We start from the raw sequence: 16,031 nt of genomic DNA, 5'->3' as shown, positions 1-16,031 counted from the left end.
CCCTAAGCACACAGCTAATATAACAAAGGAGTGGCTTCTGAACAACTCTGTGATCATTCTTGACTGACCCAGTCAGAGCCCTGACCTAAACCCAATTGGGCATCTCTGGAGAGACCTGAAAATGGCTGTCCACGAACGCTCACCATTCAACCTGACGGAACTGGAGAGAATCTGCAAGGGAGAATGGCAGAGGATCCCCAAATCCAGGTGTGGAAAACTTGTTGCAAGACTCATGGCTGTACTAGCTCAAAAGGGTGCTTCTACTCAATACTGAGCAAAGGGTCTGAATACTTACGACCATGTGATATTTCAGTTTTTATTTTTTAATAAGTTTGCAAAAATTTCTACATTTTACAGTCAACATGGGGTGCAGAGTGTACATTAATGAAAAAAATGAACTTTTTTGAATTTACCAAATGGCTGCAATGAAACAAAGAGTGAAAAATTTAAAGGGGTATGAATACTTTCCGTACCCACTGTATATGTGAGGAGGATGCCCGTCGCGATATTGTTGCTGGCCCTTATGGTCCTATGGCATGGGGATGCCTGGAGTAAGGGGCTAGCAGAGAATAAGCACACTCTTCTCAGTGTTGCGACGTAGGAGCGGGTGTTAAATGGTGGTATTGCATGGAGATAGCTGCACCTCCTATGTTTAACTCACGGATTGCTGTGAGTATGGACATGCCGCCCGGATGTGACCATTGCGTGTCACCGCCAGGCGATACGTTTCACCTACTGAAAAAGTCGTCTGTGTTCCAAGAAGTGACTTCACCGCAAACATAAAGTGCGTTGATTTTGATGTAAGGCAGTGCGATGCATGACACCCGCCGCATATTGGTCTTGAGGGAACAACCAGCAGTGGTAAGGTGCTTGGATGGTAAGACAGCTTCCCACTGACTGAATAAGGCCGGGGTCACACTAACCGACGCAAAATGCGGTCCGTAGTTTACAGGCGTAATACGGATGATTGACCCCTAAATATTGATCCGTATGTCATCTGTAAGCAAGGTGTGGTCACGTATTTTGCGCATGTAAGCATCCGTATGCTGAGATTTTCTCGCCGGCTTGCAAAATGGACATATAATGGAGCCTTATGACAGGTTTTATAACACAAACCAAAGAATAGATATAGACACATAGAATGTATATATATATATATATATATATATATATATACACATACATGTCATTGAGACACACATATATATATATATATATATATATATTTATATTTCACAGAGTTCTTCATAGCAGAATAGCCGCTAATTCAATTGCCGGCTTTTGTCAAATCATTCCCCAACCCTACAGGAAATGACACATGGTTTACATACAGTAAACCATTTCATTTCATGTTTTGTTTTGTATGTCTTTCATTAGTAATTAGATGAGGATTGATGTGTAAAATTTGGGAGGTGTAGGTGTTAATTTAAGGGGTTAATTCGTTGTAACAAAATGTGTGGGCTCCCGCGGTAATTTGTCAATGCGGGAGCCCACACATTTTTTTACAACGAATTAACCCCTTAAATTAACACCTACACCTCCCAAATTTTACACATCAATCCTCATCTAATTACTAATGAAAGACATACAAAACAAAACATGAAATTAAATGGTTTACTGTATGTAAACCATGTGTCATTTCCTGTCGGGTTGGGGAATGATTTGACAAAAGCCGGCAATTGAATTAGCGGCTATTCTGCTATGAAGAACTCTGTGAAATATAAATATATATATGTATTCTATGTGTCTATATCTATTCTTTCGTTTGTGTTATAAAACCTGTCAGGGTGAGTTTACTGTATAGCGCACTGAATTGCCGGCTTTTCTAAAAGACACCTGGTGCGTATTTCTCGCAAGTCACATGTGTGGTCCGTGTGTAATGCGTATTTTTAGCGCAGCCATAGACTTGCATTGGCGTACTACGGGCATAGTACGCTGACAATCGCAGCATGCTGCGATTGGCACGGACCGTAGAATACAGATGAGAAATATATGGCTGATGGGAGCTGCCCCATAGAGAATCATTGGTCCGTGTGTAATGCGTGCTTTTAACGCCTCTCACTCGTCCGTATTCCTCTCTAGGGTGACCCCGACCTAAGACTCTCTCCTGAAGAATCTTTTTCCAGAGGAAACGCACTGGGAGAAGCACACTTCACACCTGACTATATCCTCAGCAGGGCATGATGGCAACTGAACTTCTTGAAGGGCCATGTCAGACCCAGCTATCTGACTCCTAAGCTTCATTTTGGGTCGGGTCATTTACGTATTTTTATTTGTAGGTGATGTGAGAGTTACAATGGCTTTGCACTTTTTGACCAGCTGGACTAATTTTAGGTATTGGTTTTCTAGGTTTTATCTTAACATTAATTGAAAGTTAAGTTTTAAGTTACCACATATCCCTACAATATATTTGACATTTTGATTGCATTTGTTAAGGGAAACGTGCGTGACCAAAATTCTGCCTTCTTGAATTTTTTTTTCTTTTTTCTGCCCTGGTTATGGATCTCTGCTTTACTGCTGCTACTTTACGGTATTAAGTTATCTAACAAAATAAATGAATCAGCTTTAAGGATACTGTAATCAATGACGAAGCTGTAATTTCCAGCCGGAAGCCCATCAGTGAACTCATCTATTCTTGAGAGACGTCTATAAAGCTTCCTGAAGAATGGGAATGCTGCCACCCTCATCCAATTGATAAAGTCATCATTTTTGTAACCGTTGTTATTAGGGTCCGGGTCAAGAGCATAAGCCGGTTTCTGCCAATATGGCGGCCTGGCACTTCCTGCAAAAATAAAAATGAAATGGTTTCTTGCCATTAGGGAATCCCACTGACAGAAGGGCTGCAAAAATATTCAGTTAAATGATATCATTCTACATTACTTCCAAATGCCAGGAACCAAGGTTTCTGGACAGAACATTGTGCACAGAATCACACTACCTCTGTCAGCTTTACCTATAGCCCTTTCTGGTGCCAAGTCTTTTCTGGGTTATTGGTGCACACAAACCCAGCTCCCCACATGAAAAAATGAATTATCAGACTAAGAAACCTTCTTTGCTCGATGGCCTAGTTCTGATTCTCACGCGCCTATTCACTGATAGACAGAGGTCAGCATGGGCAATCCGAGGACTCACCAGCTAGGCTGCCCCACACGCAGCAGTCTGTGATGCATTTTGTGTCCCAATACCTTTTTATTATAGCCAGCATCATATTTGTAGCTTTTGGGCATAACAGTAACTCCCGACAAAAAACATATGTTTTGAAGATGTTCTGAGGTAGTTTTCTAGCTATCCGAACATGACACTTGTCAGAGTGGCTCAGATCCTTGCGCTTGCTCATTTTTCCTGTTACCTACACATCAATACATGAACTTTCAGACCTGACTGTTCACTTCCCACCCTTTGACGAGTGCCATTGTGATAAGATGATGTTACAAATAGAATCATTTTATTCACTTGTCAGTGATTTTAATGTTATGTGATCATCTCCATGTATATTGTTCATAAGGATGTTAAGTTTCCTCAAAGCAAGATAAAAAATGTGTGTCCCCTTTCTCGTTTACATGGCACTAAGTCCTTTTCTCTTTTCCTGTCTTTTCCGTACAGCCAAGTTTCTAACTTGTATCCCGTACAGAAGACTATGATACCATCAACAAGAAAAAACTTCTAAATCTTAGAACACTTATTAGTAAAGTTTGTCTTAGCCCTCATTTCATTAACCCTAATTCCTAAAAAGTTGGGTTCTGTGTAAAATTGAAAGAAAACAAGAATGCCATGATTTGAAAATCTCTTATAGTCATATTTTATTCACAACAGCACCTAGAACACAGATCAGAAGTTGAAAGTTGGATTTACTTCTTTTTCTAAAGGAAATGTATTTCCTTAAATATGAACACCCTTAAACTAATTCTTTGTTAAAGAAGCCTTTGAATTTTTACAGCAGTTAATCTCTATGGGAAGGACTCAAAATGACATATTAAGAACTAGAAATCTTTGACCACCCTTGCTTGCAGTGGTTCTTCAAATCTGTCAGATTACGAGGGCATCTTCTGGGTACGGCTCTTCAATTGAATTTAGGTCTGGCATCTGACTGGAATTCTGATTCTGGACTGTTACCTGACTACTCCTTTTGACTTACCCCTTGGTATATCTCAAGCCATCTTAGTACCTGACCCAATACCTATTGACTTTCCAAGCCTCACGGCTTGTCCGAGAGTGGTGGTGGCTAGCCTCAGTTTCCTGGTGGTTTGTACAACATACAGCTCATGATGCAAAAGGTTTCCTGGCAGCTCAGAAAGAACTGTGAGACTCCGGTTCTCATCTTCCTATATTAAAATTTATTTCCATCTTTGAGATGCAAACATATTTGAAAAAATATGCACCAGGGCTGTGGGAGAGGAACCCTTGTCAGCTCCTTCTCTGACGTAGAGCAGCTTGATGCTGTCAACGTAATGCAGGACACAAGGGGCAGGACGTGGTGGGGAATGATAAGCGCTCAATGTAGGAGCCGAAGATTTATATGTCCTGACATGTACTGTAGATGGAAGGGGGGGGAGAGGTTTTGGGGCAAAATGTTACTACAAGGGCAATTGAGGGAAAATTGAGAAAGGGAGCACAGGATAGCGAGTGTATGTGTGATGAAATTATGGAGAGGGGTAGTGTGTGGGGGGGATATTATGGAGAGGAGAAGTGTGGAAGGATATTATAGAGAGGAGAAGTGTGGATAGATATTATGGAGAGGGGCATTGTTGGTGATATTATGTATAGCGGCCGTGTACGGGAATGTCATGGAGAAAGGCAGTATGGAGGTTATTTTCTGTAGGTAGCACAGTGAGAGGCAATTATTTATTCAGGGGTACAGCATAGGAGATATTTTTATTCATTGGGCATAAATGATACTTTAATTTTTAAGGGCACCTTGTCGGAAACTGCTGCAGAATCCCAGAGAAGAGGGAAGTCTAGAGAGATGACCTCTAGGCTTGAAATCTCATCATGGTGGTCTGTACTACATGAAGACAAAAGGGACGGGAATGTCTTCAATTAGAGAAGTCAACTATAAGGTTCCTGGATGTAAATGTTTATTTGTGGTAATGCCTGCATCTCATCAGTGCTATTGTTTTTGTATGATCTGCACTCTGATAATGTCTGGAAACAACAACTCCCAGCATCTCCAAACCATTGTTAAAGACATACTGGGAGTTGCAGATTCACATGATACAAGTGTATATGGGGCTGACCCTTTGAACACTGTACTAAGCTTGGTGCTGTATTCATGTATTGATGGTGGTTCTAGCGCTGCCTTTTTGTATTGATGGTGGTCCTGACACTACATTCATGTACTGATGGCGATTCTGGCGCTGCATTCATATACTGACAGTGGTCCTGGTTTTGCTTTTCTGTACTGACAGTGGTCCTGGTGCTGATTTCATTTTCCGGCTGTGGTCCTGGCACTGCATTCATGTACCGACTGTGGTTCTAGCGCTGCAGTCATTTACCGAGGGTGGTCTGTGGTGCTGCATTCATGTAACAGTGGTTCTGGAACTGCATTCATGTACTAACAGTGGTTCTGGAACTGCATTCATGTATTAGTGGTGATTCTGGCTGTGTATTCATGTACTGAAGGTGGTTCTTACACTTCATTCATGTGCAGCCAGTTATTCTGTCATTGTACACATGTAGCAATCCATAATGTGCTTTATGTCTACGTTAAAACTGGAACACTCTCAAAACTTATAGTTTTTAGATTATGAGGAGGAGTTGGTGAGTTTCTGCTCAATTTCTGCTTCACAAACTCAGTGTAAATTAGGGTGTGTTTACTAAGTTTTTGAAGCAGAAACTTAGCAAAAACTCTCCAGATCCTCCTCAAATGCTCAAAACTTGGTTTTAGTGATTTATAAATGTACTGACGATGTTTCTGGTAAGGTATTCATGCATGTAGAATTTTTTTTTACAGCCCTTGGGATTAGTTCAGTATGAAAATGTGGCCCTTGGACCAAAACATTTGTGTATCCCAATTATAAAACTGCTGTATAATGCTCAGCATTGATAGGGCCTTTCAAAATGTGTAAGCTGTCCTTGCCATAGGATCTAATGCTCTTGAGTCCACAGGACACGGAAATCGTGATTTCTGTAAATTTCAAATTTTGGTCTATCTGTGCACAGAACAGTTTCCATTTTACTCAGTCAAATGAACTTTGGCAGAGAGAAGATGGCAGTGTTTTGGCATTGAATTGATATATGGTTTCTTGTTTGTATGACAGATCTTTCACTTGAATTTGTGGATTGCATGGTCAACTGTGTTCACAGAAAATGATGTCTGTAAGTATTCCTAAGCATGCAGTTTGTTTTTAATTTATTGCCACCTGAAGGCCCAGGTATCCATCGGCATTGTCCCTATTGCAAATGGGTTTCTCCAAAAATCTTTTGCTGTTATGTACTGTAGATGATGGGATATTCAAAGTCTTTGAAATTTTATGTTGGGTAATATTTCTCTGAAATTGTGAACCTTTGACCATCTTGGCATCTGGGAGATTCTGCCTCTTTATTATACACAGTCCTGTGACTCAGTCCAGCCCTGTCCCAACATTTTTGAAATGTGTTGCTGTAATCACTTTCTAAATGATTTAATATTTTTCAAATAAAGTAGAAAAATGTGAGAAAGCGATGTGGGAACTGATCTCTTATTTCCAATTCATCCAGCACATCTGTTGTGCCAGACCTTTCAAAAACTCATGTTACATATGCTACACATTGCATTTTTGATAGCCAGCTCACCAGTTTTGCAGTACAAACGTGCAAAATAGCCAAAAGTGAACTTGTGCTTTTTTGACATAGGCTGTGATCAGTTGAGGCACAAGAGAATTGATCTTGATGTCACCGATAAATTGAAAACCTAGCTCTACAAAACTAGATAGATGGTCATAGACCGGGAAAAGCTGAGAAATTATTTAGCCATCTATGTTACAAAGTGTAGAACACTTCAATAAAACATGGAGCAGTGTAGCTAGTACTGCCTATGTCTGGAGAAACACAAGGAGAAGCCTTTAACAGCAGCCCCTAGAGGAGGGCTGGCTCCAGAGCTGTCAATCAAAGAAGAGAAGGGCAGAGATAAATGCAAATCCAGTAGGTGAGAAGGGGCACTGAACTGTTTAGCCACGCCAAGGGTGCACCAAGCGCCTGTACTTGGTATAATCAGTCATGCCGTGCTGACAATCTCCTTTTTTAATTTTTAAACTTTGAATGTTGATTCCGTTATTACAGGTAGTCACTCCACACAAAATGTTTCATAAATAGCATTTACCTTCGCCCCCCGAAGATGCAACAAAGCGAAACGCGCGTTGGGGTCTCTCTGCCCACACTTTAGCCAAGTTGGTTTCCAATATATATATGCACTGTTTGACATAATTACTATTATTGCCAGTATATATGTTGTTTTGAGCTGCTGAGTCACTGTATTTCATCTGTAAACTTTGCTGCCAGTTTGTATATATCTCTATATATTTTTCGGCAGCTCCGGTTTTTTGGTCCTCCTTTATTGCACTATTGCACTTTATATTCGTCATCTATTCTTTTTTGAGAGATATTTGCCTACTTACGTGTGTGTGTGTATATATATATATATATACACACATACATATGTATATACTTTATGTAGGTCCTTTTTGACCACTTTCACTATTCATATACATATATTTAAATATATGGATATGTGTATATGTATATATATATATATATATATATATATATATATATATATATATATATATATACTCTGTATTGCACCTTATATCTGGCTGGTATTTTTACTCTTATATTGGTGTTTCATGTATGGTTTACTAATATTTGCATTATTGTCATTGGCATATATGATATACTGTATATGGATTTCACTAACTAACTAATTTATACCGACCCGGTTTCAGTGTGGCATTCAGGTGTCACTGATTCCCTTTTTTTTAACTGTTGGACTACATACTAATTTTACTCCTCATTTGAAAAAATAATAAAATTTACATTTTTTTATATTGCTCCTTGGTCCTATTTCTTTCGGGTTTCTGTTGTAATATTATGGCTGAGACATTGTTTATTTAGTCTTCTTTTGGGATTTTAACATTTGAACAGGTAATTGTATCCTGCAGACTCGAAGGCCATTAATTGGAATGGCAAGCATCAGGACCTCACAATCATGATCTCATGGTGCCGATGAGGTTAAAGAGGGAGTCACAACACTCTATTAACCATGTAGATGCTGCTGTTATTATTGACAGAAGCATCTAGGAGGTGAAATGGCCATGGTTGGGCCTAACACCGATCATGGCTGATGCAGCAAGGTGTCAGCATAGTGTACAGATGACAGCTGCTGCATTTTCGAGGGATGCTATCTTCTTAAGTCTCAGGTCAGTAAAAACAGTAAAAAGTCATATTGCACTTTAGCCAAGATAACTAGAACATGGGGAACATACTTTACCTGCAAAGGCCTGTACGAGATCGTCCTTAGGTTTGGGGTTACTGAACTTCACATTCTTATCTGACCACCAGGTGTTTCCAGTTTTCCACATTGGAACAGGTTTTATGTTAGTCAAGTCCTTATGATAAATTAATGCTATTGTATCTAAGGCAAAAAAAATGATATTATTTAGGTTAAAGGTTTCCTCTACATCTGAGTGCGCATTTCATATCTTTGCAGACATTTTTCTGAAAAGTAAAAAAGAAAGGTTCTAATTCAGTAACATTAAGGTTTAAACAACACCATGACACCAGGTCAGGCGGCCAGAGATCTTTGTATGGTGGTACATCACAGCATAATGCTAGTGAATGGGGTCACATTGTGACTTGCAAGGTGCACGACAAGTAAGTCTCGAAAAATTGGAACCAGTAGGACCAGATGGGGCCAAAGCCATTTTGCAGCCTTAGCCTAAGCTCCAGCTCAAGTACCAAATACACATAATAAATTAGTAAATTGTCCTAAACACCAAGAGCTTTACTACCAACCACTCTGCTGTTTAGGAATTGTTTATTGCTAATATTTAGACTATATATGATAGTTTCATGTCAACACTGAACTTAAATAAAACGCTGAACTGAGAGTATTATGTGGGAAATATAAGTTGATGTTATGTGGGCACTAGGGTTGAGCGAAACGGGGGTCGGTCAAATTGATAAGTCGCCGACTTTTGCTAAAGTCGGGTTTCGCTAAGCGAAACCCGACCATAGCGTGAGGTCGGCCATGAGGTCACCGACCCGCGCGCCAAAGTCACGTTTCCCATGATGCTTCCAGCGCCTTTTCTCATCCAATCATCAAGGACGCACACTGTGGGCAACGCGATGACATCGGCAGCGGCCACCATCATCTTAGAGAAGGGCATTCCTGTGATTGGCTGGCTTTGTGTGGCATCACAGTGACTATAAAAGCCCTGACCGCCGACCGCCATTTTACTTCTGCCGATCTTAGCATAGGGAGAGGTTGCTGCTGCTGATTCTCAATAGGGAGAGCGTTAGGCAACAAAGAAAAAAACTGTGCTTCTTCTGATAGCGATTTCAACTGTAGAGTTAGTGTGCAGTGACAGGGGAGGATTTTTGTGTGTGCAGCAGCACTGGTAGTTATTAGGCTGCCTTATAAGGCTACCTCATAGCTGCATTGCTATGTGCACACTGCTGTGCAGACTGCTTTTTTAATATCAAAAAAACTTTTATTCTGATTTTCTGCACAGTTACAGAGGGTTCATTTTTTCACACACCATATAGAGGTGTACGCTCCTCACAAACTACCGTGTACCGGCTGGTATCACGGACATATACATGCTATCTGTGTGTGACTCCGTAAAAAAATAGATGGAGATTTAAAATTTTCCATACATACACCGTATAAATCTTTCCGCTTGTCAAACAGTATCGTATATCTGCTGTTTGGATTATGGTCCAATCTATACAGAGACAGCGCGTGTGTGTGTGAGTGCGTAAATACATAGACGGACATTTCCATTTTTCCATACACCGTATAGGGCTGTCCGCTTCTCTAACAGAATCGTATATCTGCTGTTGACGCCGTAAAAAAATAGACGGATATTTAAAAATGTCCATACATACACCGTATAGAGCTGTACGCTCCTCACACACTACCGTGTACTGGCTGGTATCACGGACAAATACATGCTATCTGAGTGTGACTCCGTTAAAAAATAGACGGAGATTTTCATTTTTCCATACATACACCGTATAGAGCTGTCAGCTTCTGATACAGTACCGTATATCTGCTGGTTGGATTACAGTCAAATACATACTGGGAGAGCGTCTGTGACTAAGGAAATATATACGGAGATTTAAATTTTTACCTACACCTTATACAGCTGTACGCTCCTCATACAGTACTGCTGGTATTTTTGTTACATTTTCACAAACATGAGGAAGTATGGTGGAAGAGGCCACGAACGTGGGCGGGGGAGCAGCTGGTACTGATGCTGGTGGTGGTGCATCTGCTGGTTATGCCAAAAGCACAATAGCAGCTAAGGCAGGAGGTGTTGAGCCTGCGTCATCGCCTGGCACAAGAAGGCCTGTAAGGTTCCCTTTTCTGGGAGTAGGAAAACAGCTTTTAAAGCCAGTGCATCAGGAACAGATTTTGGCTTACATTGCCGAAACAGCCACCAGCTCTATTGTCTCCTCTTCTGAACTTTCAAAACCTGCAAGCACTGAGTCGGCAGTGCAGGCTCCTGGTCAAGAACAACACCTTCCCTTGTGTCTTTCAACCCCACCAAAAGTGAAGGATGCGGCAGCCCACACTTCAGATTACTCCATGGAGCTCTTTTCACATACCATGCCTGGGTTATCCAGTTAAATCCTGAATTTCCCAGTCCAAGATGAATCTGACATGGAGTGCACTGATGCACAGCCACTGCTAGATGTTTCTGCTGGTACATTGACCCACAGCACTACATTGCCCTCGCAGTCTACTGAGACAGAATCTGACCCTGATGAAACTCAGGTGCCCCTTCCCGCATACTATACCACCTTACACGGCGACAAAGAGGAAGGTGCAGATGAAATTGAAGAGGAGGTGATGGATGACCCAGTTGTTGACCCGGATTGGCATCCATTGGGGGAAGAGGGTGCCGCTGGCAATAGCTCAGATAAGAAGGATCCGCGGCAGGCATCGACATCTCAGCAGCGGTTATCTGGCAGCCCGTAGCTGTCCAAAAACGTGGAACAAAAACCAAAAGAGGTGCAGGACAGCTTGGCCACAGCGTGCAAGCCCTGAAAATTTATACCATAGTAGGAAGAGTGCAGTTTGGCACTTCTTTGTCAAAAATCCTACTGATGAGGCAAAGGTTATCTGTAAGAAGTGCGGAAGGACCTTTAGCCAAGGGAAAAATCTCAGAAATTTGAATACCAGTTGCATGCTTAGACATTTAACCACCATGCACTTGCAAGCGTGGACGGACTACAAATCCTCAGGTACCACATGTGCACCTGCTCCAACTGAAGGTAGCTAGCAACGCTCCATCGCTTCCCCCACTGTAAGACCACTGCAACCGGTAAGCACACCACCAGCAATAAATGTTGAGGTGTCGTCGCAAGGCAAAAGCAGTCAGGGAATCACAATGATTTTGCAACGAAACAATAAATCTATGCCATCACAGCCAACACCATCATCATCACTAACCCCCTCTCAGTCCGTCCGGTCCACTGCTAGTTCCCCCATATGCAGCTCTCAAGTCCAGCTCACCCTAGCAGACACTCTGAGTAGGACAAGAAAGTACTCATCCTCTCATCCGCGTACACTGGCTTTGAACGCCTATATTGCCAAACTGATCTCGTTAGACACGATGCCCTTCCGTTTGATTGAAAGCAAAGCTTTCCGAGAGCTCATGGCCTACGCTGTCTCATGCTATGACCTACCCAGTCGGCACTTCTTTTCTCGAAAAGCCATCCCTGCCCTCCACCTGCATGTGAGAGACCGCATTGTCCATGCACTCAAACAATCAGTGAGTGGAAAGGTGCACCTCACAACAGATGCATGGTCCAGTAGGCATGGCCAGGGCCGTTACGTGTCCATCACTGCGCACTGGGTTAATGTTGTGGATGCAGGCACCACAGGGGACAGCAGCGGTGGAACAGTGCTGCCTAGCCCACGGTATAGGAAACAGTTGGCTCTAGGCGTTCGACCCTCCTCCTCCTCCTCAAGAAGCAAAAGCTCGTCGACAGAGCGCAGTCGCACGAGCACTCCATCCGCAGCTGCCAGTGTTGCACACGAGGTGTCCCATTATCGAACAGCTAGTGGTAAGCGGCAGCAGGCTGTTTTAAAGATGATGTCTTTGGGCGACAACAGACATCGCGGAGGTACTGGCCAACAAACTGAGTCATGGCTGGGCAGTCTACATCTTGAGCCAGGCAAGGTAGTCAGTGATAACGGCCGGAATTTTGTGGCAGCCATGCAAAACTCACACACATACCTTGCCTGGCTCACACTTTGAACCTGGTGGTGCAGTGCTTCCTAAATAATTATCCAGAGTTAACAGCCCTGCTCCAAAAGGTGCGAAGACTGTGCTCGCACATCCGTCGCTCGCCCGTACACTCCAGTCGTATGCAGAAGCTGCAGCAATTGCTCCACCCCAACAAGCACCGCCTAATCATAGATGTTGCAACAAGGTGGAACTCCACCCTGCACATGGTTGAGAGGCACTGCGAACAGAGGCAGGCTGTAATGCATTTGTGGGAGGATGCACGGGCAGGCAGTTTGAGGGCAGACATGGAGTTGTCGGGTGTGCAGTGGTCAAAGCTGAAAGACCTCTGTAAAGTCCTTCAGTGTTTTGAGGAATGCACATGGCTGGTAAGCGCAGACGACGCCATCATAAGCATGAGCATCCCACTTATGCATCTGCTCATGCAAATTTTGATGCATATTAAGGATCAGACGTCTGCAGCGGAGGAGGAACAGGAGGAGGAGGAGGGAAGCCTTGATGACAGTCAGCCATTGTCTGGTCAGGAACTGTCCTGGACGAGGTGGAGGAAGAAGAGGAGTAGGAGGAGGGGGATGATTATTTTGGGGAGGAGGATGCTTCTCTGGGGGCAAGAGAAAATGTTGGCATGGCAAGGTCAGGTACAGGGTTTGTGCGTGACAGGAGGGATGTGGATTTGCCAGAAAGTGCTCCTCCACCCACCACTGCCAGTGCGTCATTGACACCTGGAACATTGGCCCACATGTGTGATTATGCTTTGCGGATCCTAAAAAGGGACCCCCACATTGCCAAAATGATGAAGGATGACGACTACTGGTTTGCCAGCATCCTCGATCCACGCTATAAAGGCAAATTACACAACATCATGCCACAGGAGAACCTAGCGATAATATTGGCTAACAAACAAGCAACTCTGATGAACCGTTTGTTTGAGGCATTCCCAACACACAGCAGCGGTGCTGGTTCTCCAACGAGCTGAAGTGGGCAAAATGGAAGAGGTGTTCGTGGTACACACAGCCGAAGTGGCGTTGGAGACAGGGGTTTCATGACCATGTTGTGGACTGATTTCTCAAGTACCGCTCACACGACTGGTAATACTGCATAGATTGCAAGTGACAGGAGACAGCAGTTGTCAACTATGGTTACAAACTACTTCTCCTCCCATATCGATGTTCTCCCTCACAGGTCATTCCCCTTTGACTATTGGGCCTGTAAACTGGACACCTGGCCTGAATTGGCACAATATGCCTTACAGGAGCTCGCTTGCCCTGCTGCTAGTGTGCTATCTGAAAGAGTCTTCAGTGCTGCTGGATCAATCCTGACAGAAAAAAGGACCGTCTGTCGACCCAAAATGTTGATAATCTAACCTTCATTAAAATGAACCATGCATGGGTTTCAAAGGATTTTGTCCCACCTTCCCCTGATGACACATAGGTTGCAAGAAATTTGGCTCGCTTTTGTCCTCCTCTTCCTCGGACTTGTCAAATTCCTCCATTTGCAGCTGCTGAATGTACATCCTACACATCAACATATGCCATTTTTTAAACCTCCCAAACTGGGCTGCCCCCCCCAAGGGCTGGGGTCACCACCTTGCGCAAGTGCCGTTGCTCTGTACAGGTGGGTGGGCCCACTCTTGGCCGACGGCACTGGCACAGGGCCAATCATAGTACAATTCAGTGTCTCTGACAGTGAGGGGTCCCACTCGCTGTCAGACACCCCAGCGTACTATGAGGGGCCCTGTGCCAGTACCATTGCCCACGAGTGGGCCGCCCCTGCTTGCTCATGGCCACAGCACTTGCAAGTTGCAATACTTACCTCTCCCTGCTCCACCGCTGTGTAGTCTGGGCAGTTAAATCCTTCACAGGGACGGCCACTACAAATTTGGTGAACTGATCGATGATGGTTAAGATGTAGCTATGGCCTGTCCTGCTGGCCTCTACCTTCAGATGATCAATGGCTACCATTTGTAATGGACGTCAACTCACAATCAGATGCAGTGGTGCTTTATGATCAGCTTTCACAGTTTTTCCAGTCACAGACGTGTGACATTCCTGCCACCATTTTTCAATGTCTCCTCTCATGCCAATCCAATAGAATCGCCTACGGCCTGTGGCTTCTGTCTTTTGCACTCCAAAGTGACCAGACACATCATGATAGGCAGTGAGGACCATGTCTACATCTCTCCCTGTGATCACAATTTGATGGAGACGAGTAACGGTGATGGGATCCAAGCTATTGCGATACAGCAATCCTTTTTTCACAAATAACCGTTTTCGCTGTCTCCACAGACAAAGTAATTGAGGGTCAGCATCGCCTCTGCGAAATCTACCGGGAGGTTTTCCCGTGATCAGTAATTCCCAAATTTCTGCAAACACTCGACTTTCCGTCTGTACTTGTATCCATCTAGTTTCCAGTAGTGGAGAGTCTGGACTGGCTTACTGAGACTTAAATAAATATGAAGATTTAAAAGTACCCCAACAATGTATACTGGTGTGCGCTTCGAATACATTTCCCTTTTTCTACTTTTTATATTCTGGTGTAATCCATAATGAGCCTGTGAGTGTCTGTGTCTGACTCCGGAAATATAGATGGAAATTTACAATTACCCCTAGACTGGATACACCAGGTATCTGCTAATACAGTACCTTTGTTCTAAATTTTTTATTACGGTATAATCCATACTGAGTGAGTGTGTGTGGTTTCCTCCGTCTATATATACAGAGATAAAAATTTTACCCTATACTATATACAGCTTCTATCTTATTATACAGTACCTTTGTTCGACATTTAGTATTACAGTCAAATACATACTGGGTGAGCGTCTGAGGGTGACTACGGGAATATCTATACGGAGATTTAAATTGTACCCTATAATATATATACTTGCTTTCTTGCTATTCAGTACCTTTTTTTCAACATTTTGTGTTATGGTCAAATGCAGACTGAGTGAGCGTCTGAGGGTGACTCCGGAAATATATACGGAGATTTCAAATTTGCCCAACACTGTATACAGCGCTGACACAGTACCCTTTTTTTTGCTATTTTGAATCTGGTGTAATCCATAATGAGCCTGTTAACGTCTGTCTGTTACTCCAGAAATATAGTTTAAGATTTAAGATTACACCCACACTGTATACAGTTGTACGTTTGTGATACATTACCCATTTACTGCTTTTTATATTCTTGTCTAATCCCTATTGGGCCTGAGAGCGTTTGTGTCTGCCTCCTGAAATATATACGGAGATTCAGAATGTTTAAACCATACTATATATACCTTCCTATATTACTTCCTGGCGCCGCTGGAGTGGCAGCCTGTTACAGTAGCTCCTTCTTTGATCTCCTTTTTTTCTATTTTCTATTTTTCCTTTCTCTTTTTTTTTTATTGTTACTCCAAAGGGACATTGCACTATGAAAAACCATAAGAGGACCTGGACCTTTGATGGACTTTTTACCTTGTTTTTACTTGGATCTATTGTGTTGGGAAATCCAGGAACTGAACAAGACCCTATTGTCTACTCCAGAGAAGCTATACTGCTGCTTAGGGACACAGCAAGGCAGCATGCTGCTAATAGACCAGAGGAC

General features: G+C 42.9%; 1 protein-coding gene across 2 annotated transcripts in view; it reads right to left on the bottom strand.

The window, feature by feature from the left end:
- The window catches only part of LOC141097310 (cell cycle control protein 50C-like), an 88,838-nt gene that overhangs the window by 3,004 nt on the left and 69,803 nt on the right, over positions 1 to 16,031 (bottom strand). For both annotated transcript variants that reach the window (XM_073584380.1, XM_073584381.1), the window contains exons 3-4: positions 8,465 to 8,608; positions 2,576 to 2,782 (exon numbers count right to left, since the gene is read on the bottom strand). In XM_073584380.1, coding sequence (XP_073440481.1) covers positions 2,576 to 2,782; positions 8,465 to 8,608 — 351 coding nt within the window. The remainder of the gene's footprint in view (positions 1 to 2,575; positions 2,783 to 8,464; positions 8,609 to 16,031) is intronic.

Source organism: Dendrobates tinctorius, unplaced genomic scaffold (assembly GCF_039654945.1).
Source record: "Dendrobates tinctorius isolate UK_male_01 unplaced genomic scaffold, ASM3965494v1 ptg000084l, whole genome shotgun sequence".
NCBI classification, from domain to species: domain Eukaryota; kingdom Metazoa; phylum Chordata; class Amphibia; order Anura; family Dendrobatidae; genus Dendrobates; species Dendrobates tinctorius.
This window is presented reverse-complemented; position numbering and strand designations above follow the sequence as displayed.